At 40.2% G+C, this 15,617-nt stretch overlaps 1 protein-coding gene across 2 annotated transcripts in view; it reads right to left on the reverse strand.

Annotated features, from left to right (window-relative positions):
• Window positions 1-4,812: 4,812 nt before the first annotated feature.
• Window positions 4,813-15,617, reverse strand: part of PCOLCE2 (procollagen C-endopeptidase enhancer 2) — a 67,933-nt gene continuing 57,128 nt past the window's right edge. Inside the window, exons 8-10 of one of the 2 annotated variants that reach the window (XM_045851408.1) lie at window positions 14,468-14,551; window positions 10,252-10,419; window positions 4,813-5,517 (exon numbers count right to left, since the gene is read on the reverse strand). In XM_045851408.1, coding sequence (XP_045707364.1) covers window positions 5,387-5,517; window positions 10,252-10,419; window positions 14,468-14,551 — 383 coding nt within the window. In that variant the 3' untranslated portion in view covers window positions 4,813-5,386. The remainder of the gene's footprint in view (window positions 5,518-10,251; window positions 10,420-14,467; window positions 14,552-15,617) is intronic. The other variant, XM_045851409.1, reaches the window with a different exon arrangement.

Genomic DNA, 15,617 nt, shown 5'->3' on the forward strand with positions numbered 1-15,617 from the left:
TGGGTCTAATGATTAAGAATTACACCAAGTATTAATGGTACCAAGGATAATGGCTGCTGTGAATTTCTCAATTGTAAGCTAATTGGTCTGCTTTTCTGGTATCACTGCCCCATTCGTACACATGTTGTTTTTTGAAGATGTACCGTATTTTGTTGTGTATAATGCGCACCCATGCTTTGGGCCCAAACTTTTAGGGAAAAAATCTTCCATTCATTGTTTTAATTCAATTACTTACTTACTTATATTTAGATACTTATTTTTGTGTTATGAGAGAATTTTAGCATTTATTTTTGAACATATGGTACAAGAAGTTTTATGTAACAAATAATTACACAAGGTATTTCAGGTACTACCTATGTATAATGCGTATCCTCATTTTTCCTCAAAAAATTTGGGCAAAAATTGTGCACTATACATGGCAAAATACGGTACTCAGAAGACTTGCCAATTACAGCGTTTCCCTTCATTTGATCATTTCACATGTGTTTTCCTTCTCCCCCTACTCCCAGTTTGAGATAAATATTTAAGATATGCAAGTGAAATAAGCCAGGTGGTGAGGGGCAAATACCATATGATCTCACCTTTAACCGGAACATAACTAACAAAAGAAAAAAAGCAAACAAAATATAACCAGAGTCATTGAAATTAAGAACAACCTAACAATAGCCAGGGGGGATTGGGGAGGGACAATTGGGAGAAGGGTTTTCAGGAACTGCTATAAAGGACACCTGGACAAAACAAGGGGGAGGGTGGAAGCAAAGGAGGGAGGTGGGTTTGGATGGGGTGGGGGAGGGAGTGGGGAGAAAAGGCAGACACCTGTAATTGAACAACAATAAAATAATTTTTTTAAAAAAGATATGCAACTCAAAATTAGTAAGGAAAAATTTTATGTGCTAATTACATGCTTTGTAAATAACCATCTTTAATAAACATGATTTCTGATTAAATTAAATTACAGTAATAAAAGAGGCAAAAGAGCAGGTTTATATCAGAGGTAAATGAATGTTTAAAAAAAGAACTGTTTCAGCCAATCAGATAAATGCCAGGTAAGCTCCATTTTTCTCCATCCTGCTACTAGCAATCTAGAAGTTCCTTTCTTAGTGTGTCTCTGTGTGTTCCTCTTCATTAGAAAGGCCGCTCTATGAATTAAGCTTCAAAAGTTTGTCCTTGGACTAGGATACACACACACACACACACACACACACACACACACACACATATTACAAACTTGTGAAACTATTAGTTCTAACCACTTACCTGCAGGTTACCTTCAGTTTTTGTATTTGAATAATCATATCATCTTTACGTTATAATAGTATTATTTCTTCCTGTCTAATAGCACTTCTTTTTCTTGCCTTATTACACTGACTAGAGTTTACTGTAAAATTTTTAATAGAAATGTTGATTTCAGGCATTGTCTTCCCTGATCTTAAAGAAAATGCTTTCAATATTTCTCCATTATGTATGAGATTTGCTGCAGGTTTCTTGTCAGTTTAAGGAAGTTCCTTTCTATTCATAGTTTGCTCAGGGTTTACTTTGTTGTGAATAAGTGTTGAGTTATATCAAATGATTTTATGTATTATTAAGAGCAAGTGATTTTTCTTCTTTATTGTGAATAGGGCTTAACAGAACCCTTCCCCATGCTTTTAAGTGTTGACCTTTGTTTAACTCACCCACTAATATGATAATCCAGAGTGTTGCTAGGCAAACTTGCTTATGGTAAAAATTGACCCTGATTGGTAAATTGCATTGGATTGGGTGGGATTATCATTGAACTCTAAAAAGGTGGTAGGGGAGTCATAGATTTGGGCTTTTCTGAGTGTGTACCACTTATAACTAGGACGTCATCTGTGAGGAGTCTGGAAGTTACGCCTGTGGAATTCTTACAAGGGGTAACTGGTGTTGAGGAGATGCGACCTTTAAGCTGGAGTGTTTGCACCCACCAGACGTGAATCTGAGCCATCACCTGGGGAGGCCACAGAAAACACAGCGGCAATGGCTGGTCGAACTGCTGCCGGGCTGCTGTGAAGGCCCCACAGGAGAAGCAAGTCTGACACGGTCCTGTTAAGGTCTGGTCCCTGTGCTGGAACTTTCTGCCGACATCAGTACCAAGGGGCTATGGTGCTCTATGAGTCTGAATGGTTGCACACTCCCTACTTGGCATTGCAAATCTAGTAATGCAGTGAAGTATGATCATATCATTCATTTTCTAATGCTAAATCAGTCGTGTTTCTGGGATGAATCCAAATGGATTATGATCTATTTTGCTTGCTGGATTTTGTTTGACAATATTTTGTTGAGGGTTTCTGCAGCTACATTCATGCATAAAATCAGACTGATTGTGTTCCTAGATCCTATCGTCTGCTCAAGTTTTGAGGGGATTAAGAAGTACAAATAGGTAGTTACAGAGTAGCCGTGGGGATGTGAAGGACAGTACAGGAAATGGAGTTGCCGAAGAACTTATGTGCATGACTCATGGACATGAACAAAGTTCAGGGGGTTGCCTGAGCGAGTGGGGGGTGCTGGGTGGAGGAGGGAAAAAAGGGAAAAATCAGGACAACTGTACCAGCCTAATCAATAAAATACAATTTAAAAGAGATTATATTAGTCAGATAGAAAAATTGGAGAGTGTTACTTCTTTATTTATACTCTGGGGTAGTGTAAGTTAGACCGGCACTGTTTGGCCCTTAGATGTTTGGTAGAGTCTCTCTGGGCCTGGAGTTTCATTTGAAGAAAGATTTTAAGCACTGAATGAATTTCTTCAACGGTTATAGGACTATGTGAGTATTCGATTTCTACTCGAGTCTGAGTTCATAAATTCCCCCACGTAGGTATTTGTCCATTTTACCTCCGCTTTCTAATCTACTGACACGAAGTGGTTCGGGATATCCTCTCACTACCTTTCTGGATTCTGTAACACCTGTAGGTAGTTTCCCTTTTCAGTCCTAAATTGTTTTATTGTCCTTTTTCACTTCTTTTCTTGCTTAATTTTGTCAGTTTTGTCAACTATATTAGTCATTTTAGAGAACTGATATTTGGCTTTATTAATTTTCTCTGTTATAATTACTATTTTACTTGATTTCTGCTCTTACGCTTATTTCCTTGTACCTTTTAATAGTTTGAGGTGGTGAGCCACCTGCTCTGACTGCGTGGCTCACGTGGTTGGAGTGTCATCCTGTCCACCAGAATGTTATGGGTTTGATCTCCAGTCGGGGCAGTTACCTAGGATGCAGGTTCAATCCCTGGTTGGGGTGTGTGTGGGAGGCCACCAACGAATGTTTCTTTCGCACATCCATATTTCTCTCTCCCTTCCTTCCTTTTTCTCTAAAATCAATGAATATATCCTCAGGTGGAGATTTAAAAAAGGAAACAATAAAAAATTGTTTTGAGTTTATTCTGTTGTTCTTTTCCTTACTTCCTAATTTGTATCACTCACAAATTATTTTTCACTTTTTAAAATAATGTAGACATGTAAGTTTATAAATTTTAAGGTGTAACTTAAGCTACATTCTGCATAATTAAAAATTTGAAAGTTAGCAATTTTATTATTGTTTTGTTTTTAATATTTTTCTACTATCCATTATAATTTTCTTTTGATCGTGAATCATTTAATAGCACATTTGTCAATTGCCAACATCAGGCTTTTAAATTTTTTTTACTGTTATTTAATTTTTGTTCTTAATGTCTAATTATGCATTGTTGTTGAAAGAATGTTTGACATTTGTTGAGGTTTGTCTCATGGTGCAGTAAATGGGCGAGTTTGTGAAATTTTTCCATACTGAGATTAGAAATGTGCTTTTGGTTTGTTCTATATGTACTCATCTAGTTAACTGTGTTGTTCAAATCTTCTATATCTTTAATGTTTTTTCTTTTAAATCTGCCAGTTACTAAGAAAAAATGTGTTAAAATTTTTCCTACTGAGAGTTTTCCATTTATACCATACCAGATTTAGTTACATATTTTGAAAGATGTTACTAGCTGCATGCAAACTTTAGAATCGTTATTGTTATTAAAACCCTTCTCATCTTGAGTAATGCCTTAGAGTCTATTTTCCTAATATTAATAAAACCACAATAGTTATGTTAATATTTTTCTGGTATAGTTATCTTTTTCCATCCTTTTCTTCTTAATTTTTCTGTGTCCTTATGTTTTAGATATGTTTCAAGTAACACATACTCAGATTTTCACCCCAAAGAATATTTCCCTTGTTTCTAAAACTTTGCTTCTACTATGGGAGACCTTGTGACCCGAGTCTTTGTTCATCCCTAATGTCTTTTCCATCTTCTTTGGGTAGGGATGGCTGTCCCCTTTTCTGAAGTTCCTGGCCGGCGACCCCAGTGCTGGCCACACCCATGGTAGGCAGAGGGCATTTTAAGCAGCACTGTGCAAATGATGGAGAGCCCTTCCACAGTTCTTCCACTGCTGAGTGAAACTGGGTTTTTCAAAGGCAGAGAGCATCCTTAGTGACAGCCTCATCTAGTTAACTGGGACTGTGCAGGAGAGGGGTGTCAGACTCACTTCTAATTTCAAGTCCTATAATACGAGCAATCATGATTTAGGCTAGGAAAACAAGGACTGAACTCTGTAAATCAGGATAACAGGGCTTTCCTCTGGGCAGTGAGGGTGTCTTCCAGTGGTGGTGAAGGCACTGGGTTTGCCATGATGAATTCCAAGCCAATCACCTGCTCTGTCTCATGAGAAGTATGTGTTTGGCCAAGTCACTAAATATACCGGAGTTTCAATGTCTATTACAAAACAGAAACTGAAGTTGAATTAGATCCCTGAGGGACACCACTTAGGCACTAACATTTTCTGGTTCTGCAGAGAATAATTATAGTCTGTTTACATTACTGGATTCAGCCAGTTCCCGGAGTTCTCAGAATGTTAAGTCTTTTAGCCAAGTATAGATTGTTACAAAGACAGCCTTCTGTGTAAATAGCAGGGGATATTCTTTTTTACAGACCCCACTTTATATAAAAGCCATTCAATGGCTGTTGTATAATCATTTAAAAATATTTTATTAAGCACTGATTTAAAAAATGCAAGAAAAGAATATAACACCTTAGAACAAATATTGCACTTATCTCTTCTTTTACATCTTCACAAAACTCATTTCTAAAGTCCCCTTCTACAGAGATGTATAAATAAACTGCTTCCAAACGGTCAACTCCTGAACCATCAGTTTCCTGGGACCACACTGAGACGCCTGCTTCTCCGGGCGTGGGCGCAGAACTTCCATCAGCGAAACAGGAGGCCTCGCCCCTACATTGTGTGAAGAGTAAATCTTTCTGAATGCTCAATATTTAATATAAGACTTTTTTCTACTGAAAAAATAGATCTCTCAAAGGCAATGACAGAATGAAGCTTCAACTGATGCAGTTCTCTGTTAACATCGCTTGTTTTCCAAGGCATTAAGGAGCTTTTGATTCTTGGTCTTGAACATCATGACAAAGCTGTTTGGCATGATTTTGGCTTGCCCATCTTCACCCACTTGGCCCATAATAATGTAATTTTGACCTAAAAAAGAGAATATAAATTAACTTTTTCTACGTGTGCTTATTTGAAACAACAGTTATCTCTAGATAACTGTTCTGTAAATACCAGTTACACATTTATTCTATCTAGGATAAGATCTGCTTTAAGACTCTCATCAGACAGCCTCCAGTCAAGATGGCAGCATAGGTAAACACAGCTCACCTCCTCACACAACCACATCAAAATTACAATTAAACTGCAAAACCACAGTCATGCAGAACCACCAGAAACAGAGCTGAATGGCAGTCCTATGCCTATGGAACTAAAAAAGAAACCACATTGAGACTGGTAGGAGGGGTGGAGACATGGAATGGGCTGGTCTCACACCCACATGTGCTGGATAAAAATCAGGAGTAAGATCTCAGGAGCCAGGGATCCCAGCCCTACACCAGGCCCCCCAACCCAGGATTCCTGTGCCAGGAAGATAGGTCCCTATAACTCCTGGCTGTAAAAGTCAGCGGGGATTGAGGCTGTGGAAGACACAAACTTTTGGAGTCCCGTGAAATTCCTCTTAAAGGGCCTATACACAGACTTATTCAGACATACTCCCTCTGAGTTCCAGCCTGGGGCAGCAGCTTGAAAGGTACCCAAGACATACTCGGAGAAACTGAAACGTCTAGCACCAGAGTGAGAGCTAGGGGCCAGCTTTCTCCCAGACAGAAAAGCTGCCAGAGGACATTGTTTCTTTTCTGAGTCCTCCCCCAACAGAGCCAGCAGGTGGGTGCCATATCTGAGTCTCCACCAACCTGGCTCACCTGTTCATCTCACCCCTAGTGATTTCCTGAGGTTTCACCCTACCCAACTTTGGGGTTCACCCAAGCTATTTCCAGTGACTTTCCCACATGAATCGCTTCTCTGGCTCATGCTTCAGATTTTCCTAAATTCTCTCAAACAAGAGGTATTTATCCTCAGTGAGCCTGTACCTCTTACTAAGTGGCTGTAGACCCAGCACTAGCAACAGCTGGCCTTAGTAAACAACTTGGCCTTCCTGGACTCCTCCAAGCCCAGCATAAGTAGCAGCCTTCTGCAAGTCACTCTGTAGCTTATGCCAGGTGGTCTCAGACAGAACACAGGTGGTGGCTGACCTTGGACGTGCCAACAGCAATCAAAGCTCAACTACAAGAGAAGAATATACATAGCCCACTTGGTGGGTACACCTTGAGTACCCAGCTTTGGTCATAGGCAAGGCTGTGCCACTGGACCCTACAGAACACCTGTTAAATTAGTCCACTCTGCCAAGCTTGGAAGACATAGAAGCTCTATCTAAAACACAGAAACAAACACAGAAAGGCTGCCAAAATGACGAAACAAAGAAACATGGTCCAAATGAAAGAACAGAACACAACTCTAGAAAAAAACTAAACAAAATGGAGAAGAGCACTCTACCAAAGTTCAAAACACTGGTTAAAAGCTGCTCAAGAAACTTAGTGGGAATTTCCACAGCATAAAAAAAATCCAGTCAGAAACAGAGGATACACTAATTGAAATAAAGAACAATTAACAGGGAATCAATAGTAGAGTGGATGAAGCCAAGAATCAAATCAGCAATTTGGAATAAAAGGAAGCAAAAAAATACCCAATCAGAAGAGCAAGAAGAAAAAGAATCCAAAAATATCAGGATAGTGTAAGGAGTCTCTGGGACAACTTCAAACATACCAATATTCACACCATGGGGGTTCCAGAAGGAGAAGAGAGCAAGAAATTGGAAATCTATTTGAAAAAGTAATGACAGAAAATTTCCCTAATTTGGTGAAGAACATAGACATACAAGTCCAGGAAGTACAGAGAATCCCAAACAAGATGAACTTAAAGAGGCCCACTCCAAGACACATCATAATTAAAATGCCAAAGTTTAAAGACAAAAAGAGAATCTTAAAAGCCACAAGAGAAAAGCAGTTAGTTATCTATACAGGAGCTCCCATAGATATCCAGCTGATTTCTCAAAAGAAACTTTGCAGGCTAGAGGAGATTGGCAAGAAATGTTTAAAGTGATGAAAAGCAAGGACCTACAACCAAGACTACTCTACCCAGCAGAGCTATCATTTAGAATTGAAGACAGATAAAGAGTTTCTCAGACAAGAAAAAGCTAAAGGAGTTCATCACCACCAAAGCAATTATTATATGAAATGTTAAAGCATCTTTTTCATGAAGATCAAAAATATGAACATTAAAATGGCAATAAATATATATTATCAACAATTGAATCTAAAAAAAAACAAAATAAACAAACAAGCAAAACAGAAACAGAAATTGCAGTTACAGAGAACATTTTGTTGATTGCCAGATGGGAAGGGTGAGGGGTATGGACAAAACAAGTGAAAGGATTAAGTACAAATTGGTTATTACAGAATAGTCATAAGGACGTAAAGTACAGCCTAGGGAATGTAATAGCCAAAGAACACATATACATGAGCCATGGACGTGGGCAATGATGTGGGGATTGCATGAGGGTGTGGGGGGATGAGGGGAGGGGCAAAGGGGGAAAAATTGGGATAACTGTAATAGTATAAATAATAAAATAGTTAAAAAATACTATCATCAGCAAAAATCTAAATGTAACTGAGTAGCATGTTCCAGGTATGCTAACACTAGCAGACTAGACAGAGTGCTTAGACCCAGGCATGTCCTGCTCTGCAGTGCTGTAGGTCTTGTGTCCTTAGTGAGCGTCTACCAAGAAAAGTGCCCCATGTTCATGTGAATGGCTCTCATTCCTCAAGTGCTCCCCAACATGGCATCCTCAGGTGGCCTCTCAGAGTCCCACTGTGCTCCTGGATTTTCCAGGCATTTGATGACAAATGACCCACTGTCTTCAGCTGTTGTCTTGAACTTTTTCCAACATCAAACCATCTATACTAAGTAAGTTTCTTCAGGGCATGGTTGGCTCATATACTTCTTTGAATCATTGTGGTCTCTTGCAGAAAATAGGCATTAAAAAGTTACTTCTATCCGTTATTCATTTTTTTAATTATATTAATGTGTTTGGCTAAGTTAGGCTTAGGGTGGAGCTTATGCTGTGGTAAGGTGGGTTCAACTCTGAAGATTCATGTTGCCTCAGAAAAATGTATTTTATTGCTTTTGCTATTATAGTTATTCCATTTTTTCTCCCCTTGATTCCCCTCCATCCTGTACCCCTCTCCCACCATCCTTCCCCCACCTTAGTTCACGTCCATGGGTCATACATATAAGTTCTTTGGCTTCTCCATTTCCCACACTATTCTTAACCTCCCCCTGTCTATTTTGTACCTTCATTGATGCTTCTTATTCCCTGTACCTTTTCCCCCATTCTCCTTCCTCCCCCTCCCCACTGATAACCCTCCATGTGATCTCTATTTCTGTGAATCTGTTTCTGTTTTAGTTGTTTGCTTAGTTCATTTTTGTTTTTGTTCTTTAAGGTTCATTTGTTGATTGTTGTGAGTTTGTTCTCATTTTACTGATTGTATTTTGATCTTCTCTTTCTTAGGTAAGTCATAAAGGAAGTGCATATTGTGACCTCCTTTTTTCTCCCTCTTCCCCAGTGCATCCACGGAGGAACATGTGATTCCCTTTTCTCTTGCATAACCCTTCCTCTATGGGCTGAAAATGTCATCACAGAGGTCCTAAGCCCAGGAAAGCTTGCCAGGCGGGGCCAGCACTGCCACCTCAAGGCTAGTATCATTATGAGATCTTAAAGTATTTAGATGTGCTTTATTTGCCATTCCTGGAAGTCCTAGAGAGAAGTGTTATCTTTTATAGAGCTTTTGCTGTTTCCTCTGAAAAATCAATGTGAGACCGCTGGCTTCCTGACTGTTCTGAACAAGGTGAGTTCACAGTAAAGCTTTCTTGATGTGAATATTCTGTATTCCGTGCTCCCTCCCTCCCTCATTTGTTCTGTTTTTGGTTTTGTAACAAGTCTGCGGGAAGGAATGAGATTAAATTGGATAGAGAAATCATGGCACATCACACAGTAGGACAGCAGGCATTATTACCATTTCAAAGAGAGGGTTCCAGATTTGCTGTTTTTGGAAAGACATCAACACATATATCACACAGGGGAAAGTGGTGATAGAATATGTATAGTATGATTCTATTTCCTAAGTGTGTATATGGATAGAGACTTTCTGGAAGTTTTCATAGTATGTATAGGTTCGAAAGGGAAAGGGCTTCACATTTTATTTTATATCCTTCCCTACTTATTTAAACTTAAAGAAAAACACGGAACATATATTACTTTTATACGGTAAAGAGCTTGATTAAAAGTTGTGTGCCTCTGGCTCTGAGAGTAACTTTCCCTTTTCCATAATTTCTGTTAATAAACTCATTCCTATCTATGGGTTGACTGCTCCTATATCTGAAAATGATTCCCAAATCTTTAACTCTGCCCCATATGTGCCCCTTTCTCTTCTAAACTTGAGCTCTGAATAGCCTTTTCCTTGATGCATATTTTCCTCTAAATATAGTGTTGGTACCCTAAGTGCAATAATTGAACATTTTCTCCTGAACTGCTCCTCTGCGTCTGTTCCATATTGATCCAACTTCAAATGTTTCTTGGACTCATTCATCATTTCCACCACCTCATCCTTGTCTACATTACAAGAACTTGGATTAAAGCCCAATTCTGCTTGACTCCATGGCCTTCTTCTCTACCAGAACCCCTGAGTGGCTCAGAGAGGCTCTCTTATCCCCTCCTCTGCCCTGAGCTCCCCTACAACAAAGGCTCACGCTTTCCTCCACACTTACCTCTCCTGAGGAGAGGGCATTGCTTGCAGACCACGATGATCTTGGCACTCATGTTCTTGCCAGCCTGTTGAATTGCCAGGTTTCCCTCTTTATAGATGTTGATGAGTGAGACTGTGGCATGCAGACTTCCACCCCGAGGGGTCGTTGTAATGACGGTGCCAGCAATTACTGCAGAAGAAAATGTTTTGGAAATAATGTAACAGTGAAGGCAGATGTGAGCAGAACTGGAAATAATTTGATGTTTTTCTAAGTTTTAGATGGCAAACATTTTAATGTTAAAGAGAAGGCCCTAACATAGCTATCAAATTTGACTTTGTGTGCTTGTCACCAAAATTCAGGTTGAAGAAAGGAGCTGTGGAGCTGTCCCACTGCCCATGTTGTTGGGTGTGGAAACCTAGGAGAGAAACCTAAATAGCTGCTGCATCGTAGTCCAGTACTGAGTGCTGAGAAGGGGACTCTGAGATGTCTCATCCAACATGTGGGCCAATTACCACACAAGGGTATAGGCTTGTGAGCCCCTACCTGTGCATACTCAACAAGACCTTGAATCTTTTTGAAAAATATATTTTATTGATTATGCTATTACAGTTGTTCCATCTTTTTCTCCCCTTGATTCCCCTCCATCCTGTACCCCCCTCCCACCATCATTCCCCCACTTTAGTTCATGTTCATGGGTCATACATATAAGTGCTTTGGCTTCTCCATTTCCCACACTATTCTTAACCTCCCCCTGTCTATTTTGTACCTACCATTTATGCTTCTTATTCCCAGTACCTTTTCCCTCATTCTCCCCACGTCCCTTCCCCATTAATAAGCCTCCATGTGATCTCCATTTCTGTGAATCTATCCCTGTTCTAGTTGTTTGCTTAGTTTTTGTTTTTGTTGTCTTCCTTTTTTTTTAGGTTCATTTGTTGAGAGTTGTGAGTCTGTTGTTGTTTTGCTGTTTATAGTTTTTGATCTTCTTCAATTTCTTAGGTAAGTCCCTTTAACATTTCATATAATAAGGGTTTGGCAATGATTAATTCCTTTAACTTTACCTTATATGGGAAGCACTTTATCTGCCCTTCCATTCTAAATGATAGCTTTGCTGGAGAGTAATCTTGGATGTAGGTCCTTGCCTTCATGACTTTGAGTACTTCCTTCCAGCCCCTTCTTGCCTGCAAGGTTTCCACTGATAGATCAGCTGCGAGTCTTATGGGAACTCCTTTGTGGGTTACTGTCTCCTTTTTTCTTGCTGCTTTTAAGATTCTCCCTTATCTTTAATCTTGGATAACTTAATTATGATGTGCTTTGGTGTGTAATTCCTTGGGTCCAACTTCTTTGGGACTCTCTGAGCTTCCTGGACTTCCTGGAAGTCTATATCCTTTGCCAGTTTAGGGAAGTTCTCTTTCATTATGTTTTCAAATAAGTTTTGCTCTTTCTCTTGCTCTTTCTCTTCTTTTGGTACCCCTATTATTTGGACGTTAGAACATTTAAAGTTGTCCCACAACTTCCTAAGCCTCTCCTCATTTTTTCGAATTCTTGTTTCTTCATTCTATTTCGGTTAAATGTTTCTTTCTTTCTTCTGCTCCAAATTGTTGATCTGAGTCCTGGTTTCTGTCCCTTCTCTGTTGGTTCCCTGTACATTTTCCTTTATTTCACTTTTTATAGCCATGACTTTTTCCTCTATTTTGTGACCATACTCACCATATCTGTGAGCATCCTGATTACCAGTGTTTTGAACTCTGTGTCTGATATGTTGGCTATGTCTTCACTGCTTAGTTGTATTTTTTCTGGCATTCTGATCTGTTCTTCCATTTGGGCCATTTTTTGTCTTGTTGCACCTGTTACATATAAGGGGCGGAGCCTTAGGTGTTCACCAGGGCAAGGCAACCCAGTCGCAGGGTTGTGACGCTATATATGGGGGCGGATCCAAGAGGGAACAATGCCACTTGCTCCACTCTCTGTCTTATTTCAGTCCCCTCCCCCACTCTCCATAAGCAAATTGGGCCCTTCTGGTGCTGATTCCCTAGTGGGTGGGTTTGTGTTCATTCTAGGACCCTGCAGGTCTCTCCAACAAACTCTCCTGTGAGGCTGGGAGTTTCTCCCGCTGCCGCCTCAACCCCCACAGGTGTTTTCAATTGGTGTTTTGAGGCTTTATTTCCCTGAGTTAGGGCCCTGGGTTACGAGGTCTGTCTCGCTCCCCAGTTTTTCCTCCCGGTTTATCTGAACTCAAATGTGGGACCTCCCAGTCTGCAATCTGCCACTTCACTGGGTCCGCCGGCCGCTGCCTTGCCACGAGTCCTCTCCATCTGGCTGCCTGTTTCCGCCCCTCCTACCAGTCTGTATGAATATTTCTTCTTTAACTCCTTGGTTGTTGGACTTCCATACAGTTTGATTTTCTGGCAGTTCTGGTTGTTTTTTGTTTTTAAATTTGTTGTTGTCCTTCTTTTGGTTGTTTGAGGAGGCACAGTATATCTACCTATGCCTCCATCTTGGCTAGAAGTTCAAAGACCTTGAATCTTTAGAGGCAACACAATATGAGGGGGTTTGGGCCATGAAGATGGGTGGACGCCTACCTTTCTGGGTCTCCCCAGTCCCTCTCTTTAGCTGTCCTTTCTCCCAGAACTTTGGTTCATCCCATGGGTCCCCATCTCTCTCTGATTATCAGTAAATATCCATCTTTTGCTGAGTCTTTGATATTCTCTTTTTTATCTACCGTTTCTATCATTTACCAGGCCAAAATTGAAAACCGAGGCATAACAAAACATTTTCTTGCTTACAAAAAAAAAAAAACAACTCTAGCAAGATTCAGTTGCTTTTCATTATGTAATTCTCATTCTTCCATTGTGACCCTCAGAGAATGGAGTCCCGTTTGTGAGCCGCAGAAGGCACAGTGCTGTGTTTCTCCAAGGCAGGCCTTTGGCACTTGGGTGGAAGCAGTTCCATGTGCTACAGGACTTGTGTTGAATGACTTTTTCATGCACCCTGTCCCTGCCTGGAAAAACCTGGAGCTCCTCGGTTACCGTGACAACCCAAACTGCCGCTAGAGGAGTGTCACCAATGCTGGTGGAGAACTGATGAGCAACTGGGGGTAGTATGTGGTCATTTTGCCATGTAACTGAGTAACGGTGGAATAAATCAAGTTTTGGACTTGGCTGATATAAGCTTTTCAGGGTAAAGTGAGAATGTACTGCTTATGTAGTGTGCAAAGCTCATAATAGCTCAGAATCCTTCTCCTGCCTTACTTCAGTTCTTGGTGATGAGTGCTCAGTGCAGAATGTCAGTCTGTAGCCAAGGGCAGCTCCAGAGGACAGGCAGGGATATATCCATGAGCACGTGCTGTGGGAGTGTAGACTGGCTGTGCTGGCAGTGACACCTGGCACTGCTTATTTCCATTTTACGCCAGTTACTGAAGACACCAGCATGCGAACTCCAGGTGGTCTTAGGGCCCAAGCTCCTCAGCACCTGCATTCCCTACCACATGGCCTGCTGTGCTGCTGGCAGCAGGCAGAGCCTCTTCCGGGAGGTCCTGGGTTTGGGGTAACATTTTAGGCTTCAGCAACTTTCTTTTCCTGATAAGACTTTTCCTAAATATTCTTTTGGAAAATCAGCAACATAATTAAATTTGGTATCTTTTGCTTCTGGGTATGTTTCACAAAAAGTGCAATTTTTTTTTAGTGTAAAAAGCTCTTATAAATTCTAAGTCATTAATTAGGTAATGTCTCCTCAGTTTCTAATTTCTAAAAGTTTCCAAGTGGATTTCTGATTTGTAGGTTTTAAGCGAGAGCTTTAGAAGGACCCCACAGAGGAAATACTTGAATTTCTTGTGAGGGGGCCAGCGTGGCTCTGTTTCACGTTTACTTAAGTTGAATTACAGATGTGTGCAAAGTAATCAATACATGAAAAATATGTGAGAACAAAAAGTATACAGGGTTTTTTCCCCCCAGGAATACTGAGCCAACCAGAATACACAGAATAATAGTATCATGTACCAGGAGTCAAACTAAGTTTATGTGAAAAAGTATATTTTCTATACACATACTTTTCTCAGTTGTGAAGTCCAGCACTTTGAAGAGCACAAGTCAACACACCTTGGTGTGTGGGCAAATATTTTCTTGGGTAAATCAAGAGTGTGACTTAACCCTTCACCATCACATTCATGGTGATGCCTTCGAGACTAAGCATGCAGGCTCAAGTTTCTTATTAAAGAGAAAAGGCCAGTTTTACTTCTTACCAAAGTTGCTTGAACAGTAATTGCTTTCCAGGGTACCCGTCCATCTACATTTTTGTTGACACATGGCCACGGTAGGTTTTAAACCTTAATTCAAAGAAGAAAGTCATAAGATTCAGGAATATGAATTCAAGTATAATTGGTATTTCAATATGAATCTATCAATTTATAACTCCCACTTATTTCCCTGAGCCACCAAAATGTCATTGCAATGCACTACTTAAAGAGCATGCACAAGAAATTCTTCCTGCTACCCATGACTGCTCCGGTTTCCTTGGCTTAACTGAACAGCCTTTGCTGCGTTTGAAACCTGAGATAAAAGACAACCCATATTTAGCCCTATTCTCTTCTTCCTTTACATAAAACTAGCACTATACCCAAAACACATATAGTCTCCACCTGCCCTGCTCAGAAAAATCTAGTACAACAAATATGAACTCAGAAAATATAGGTTAACCCTCCACTTTACACAAGGAGTCCCATGGTGTTCCTCCTGAAGACGGAGGGAGCCTTCTTGGTGCATTTAAAATGGGCAATTGACTAAATGTGACCAGGAATGGTTAACACTGCTCATGTGTAGAGTGTGTTATACCTGTAATTAGCTGCAACCAGTTACTACACATTGATATTGAGACTGTCACTGCCTGTCTAGAAGTATTTTGGTTGTCACAGTGACGAGGGTGCCGGTAGCATGTAGGGGTAGGGCGCTGCTGGAGGTCTCACACTGGACAGTGCCCAGCAGCCACGAAGGAGATGGCCCCAGTGTTAACAGTAGACTGAGAAGCCACGAGGTAACAAAATGAAAGTATTTAACCGCACCATCATTAAAAATGCTTAAAAAAATATTTGCTAATTATTCACACAGATACAGCAATATTCTAGGAAGAATATTTTAAATAAAACAACTGTAACAAAATGATACTGGTTAGGTAAGAATTTGCAATCAGAATATTGCCCTTTTCATAGTTTCTGCCAACTCTTTTGTGAAGTTATTATTTATTTATCTACTCTTAATTTGTACCCCTGCTTAACTCCACAAGGGATCTGAGCTGAATTTCAATATTAAAATATATACAATTTAATGATAAACACATATAATATCATGGTTTAGGCACACACACACATTTCTTTGTGAGACAAAGAGCTCAGGAAA

The sequence above is a fragment of the Phyllostomus hastatus genome, unplaced genomic scaffold (assembly GCF_019186645.2).
Source record: "Phyllostomus hastatus isolate PE091 unplaced genomic scaffold, TTU_PhHast_1.1 phas_contig_86, whole genome shotgun sequence".
NCBI lineage: Eukaryota > Metazoa > Chordata > Mammalia > Chiroptera > Phyllostomidae > Phyllostomus > Phyllostomus hastatus.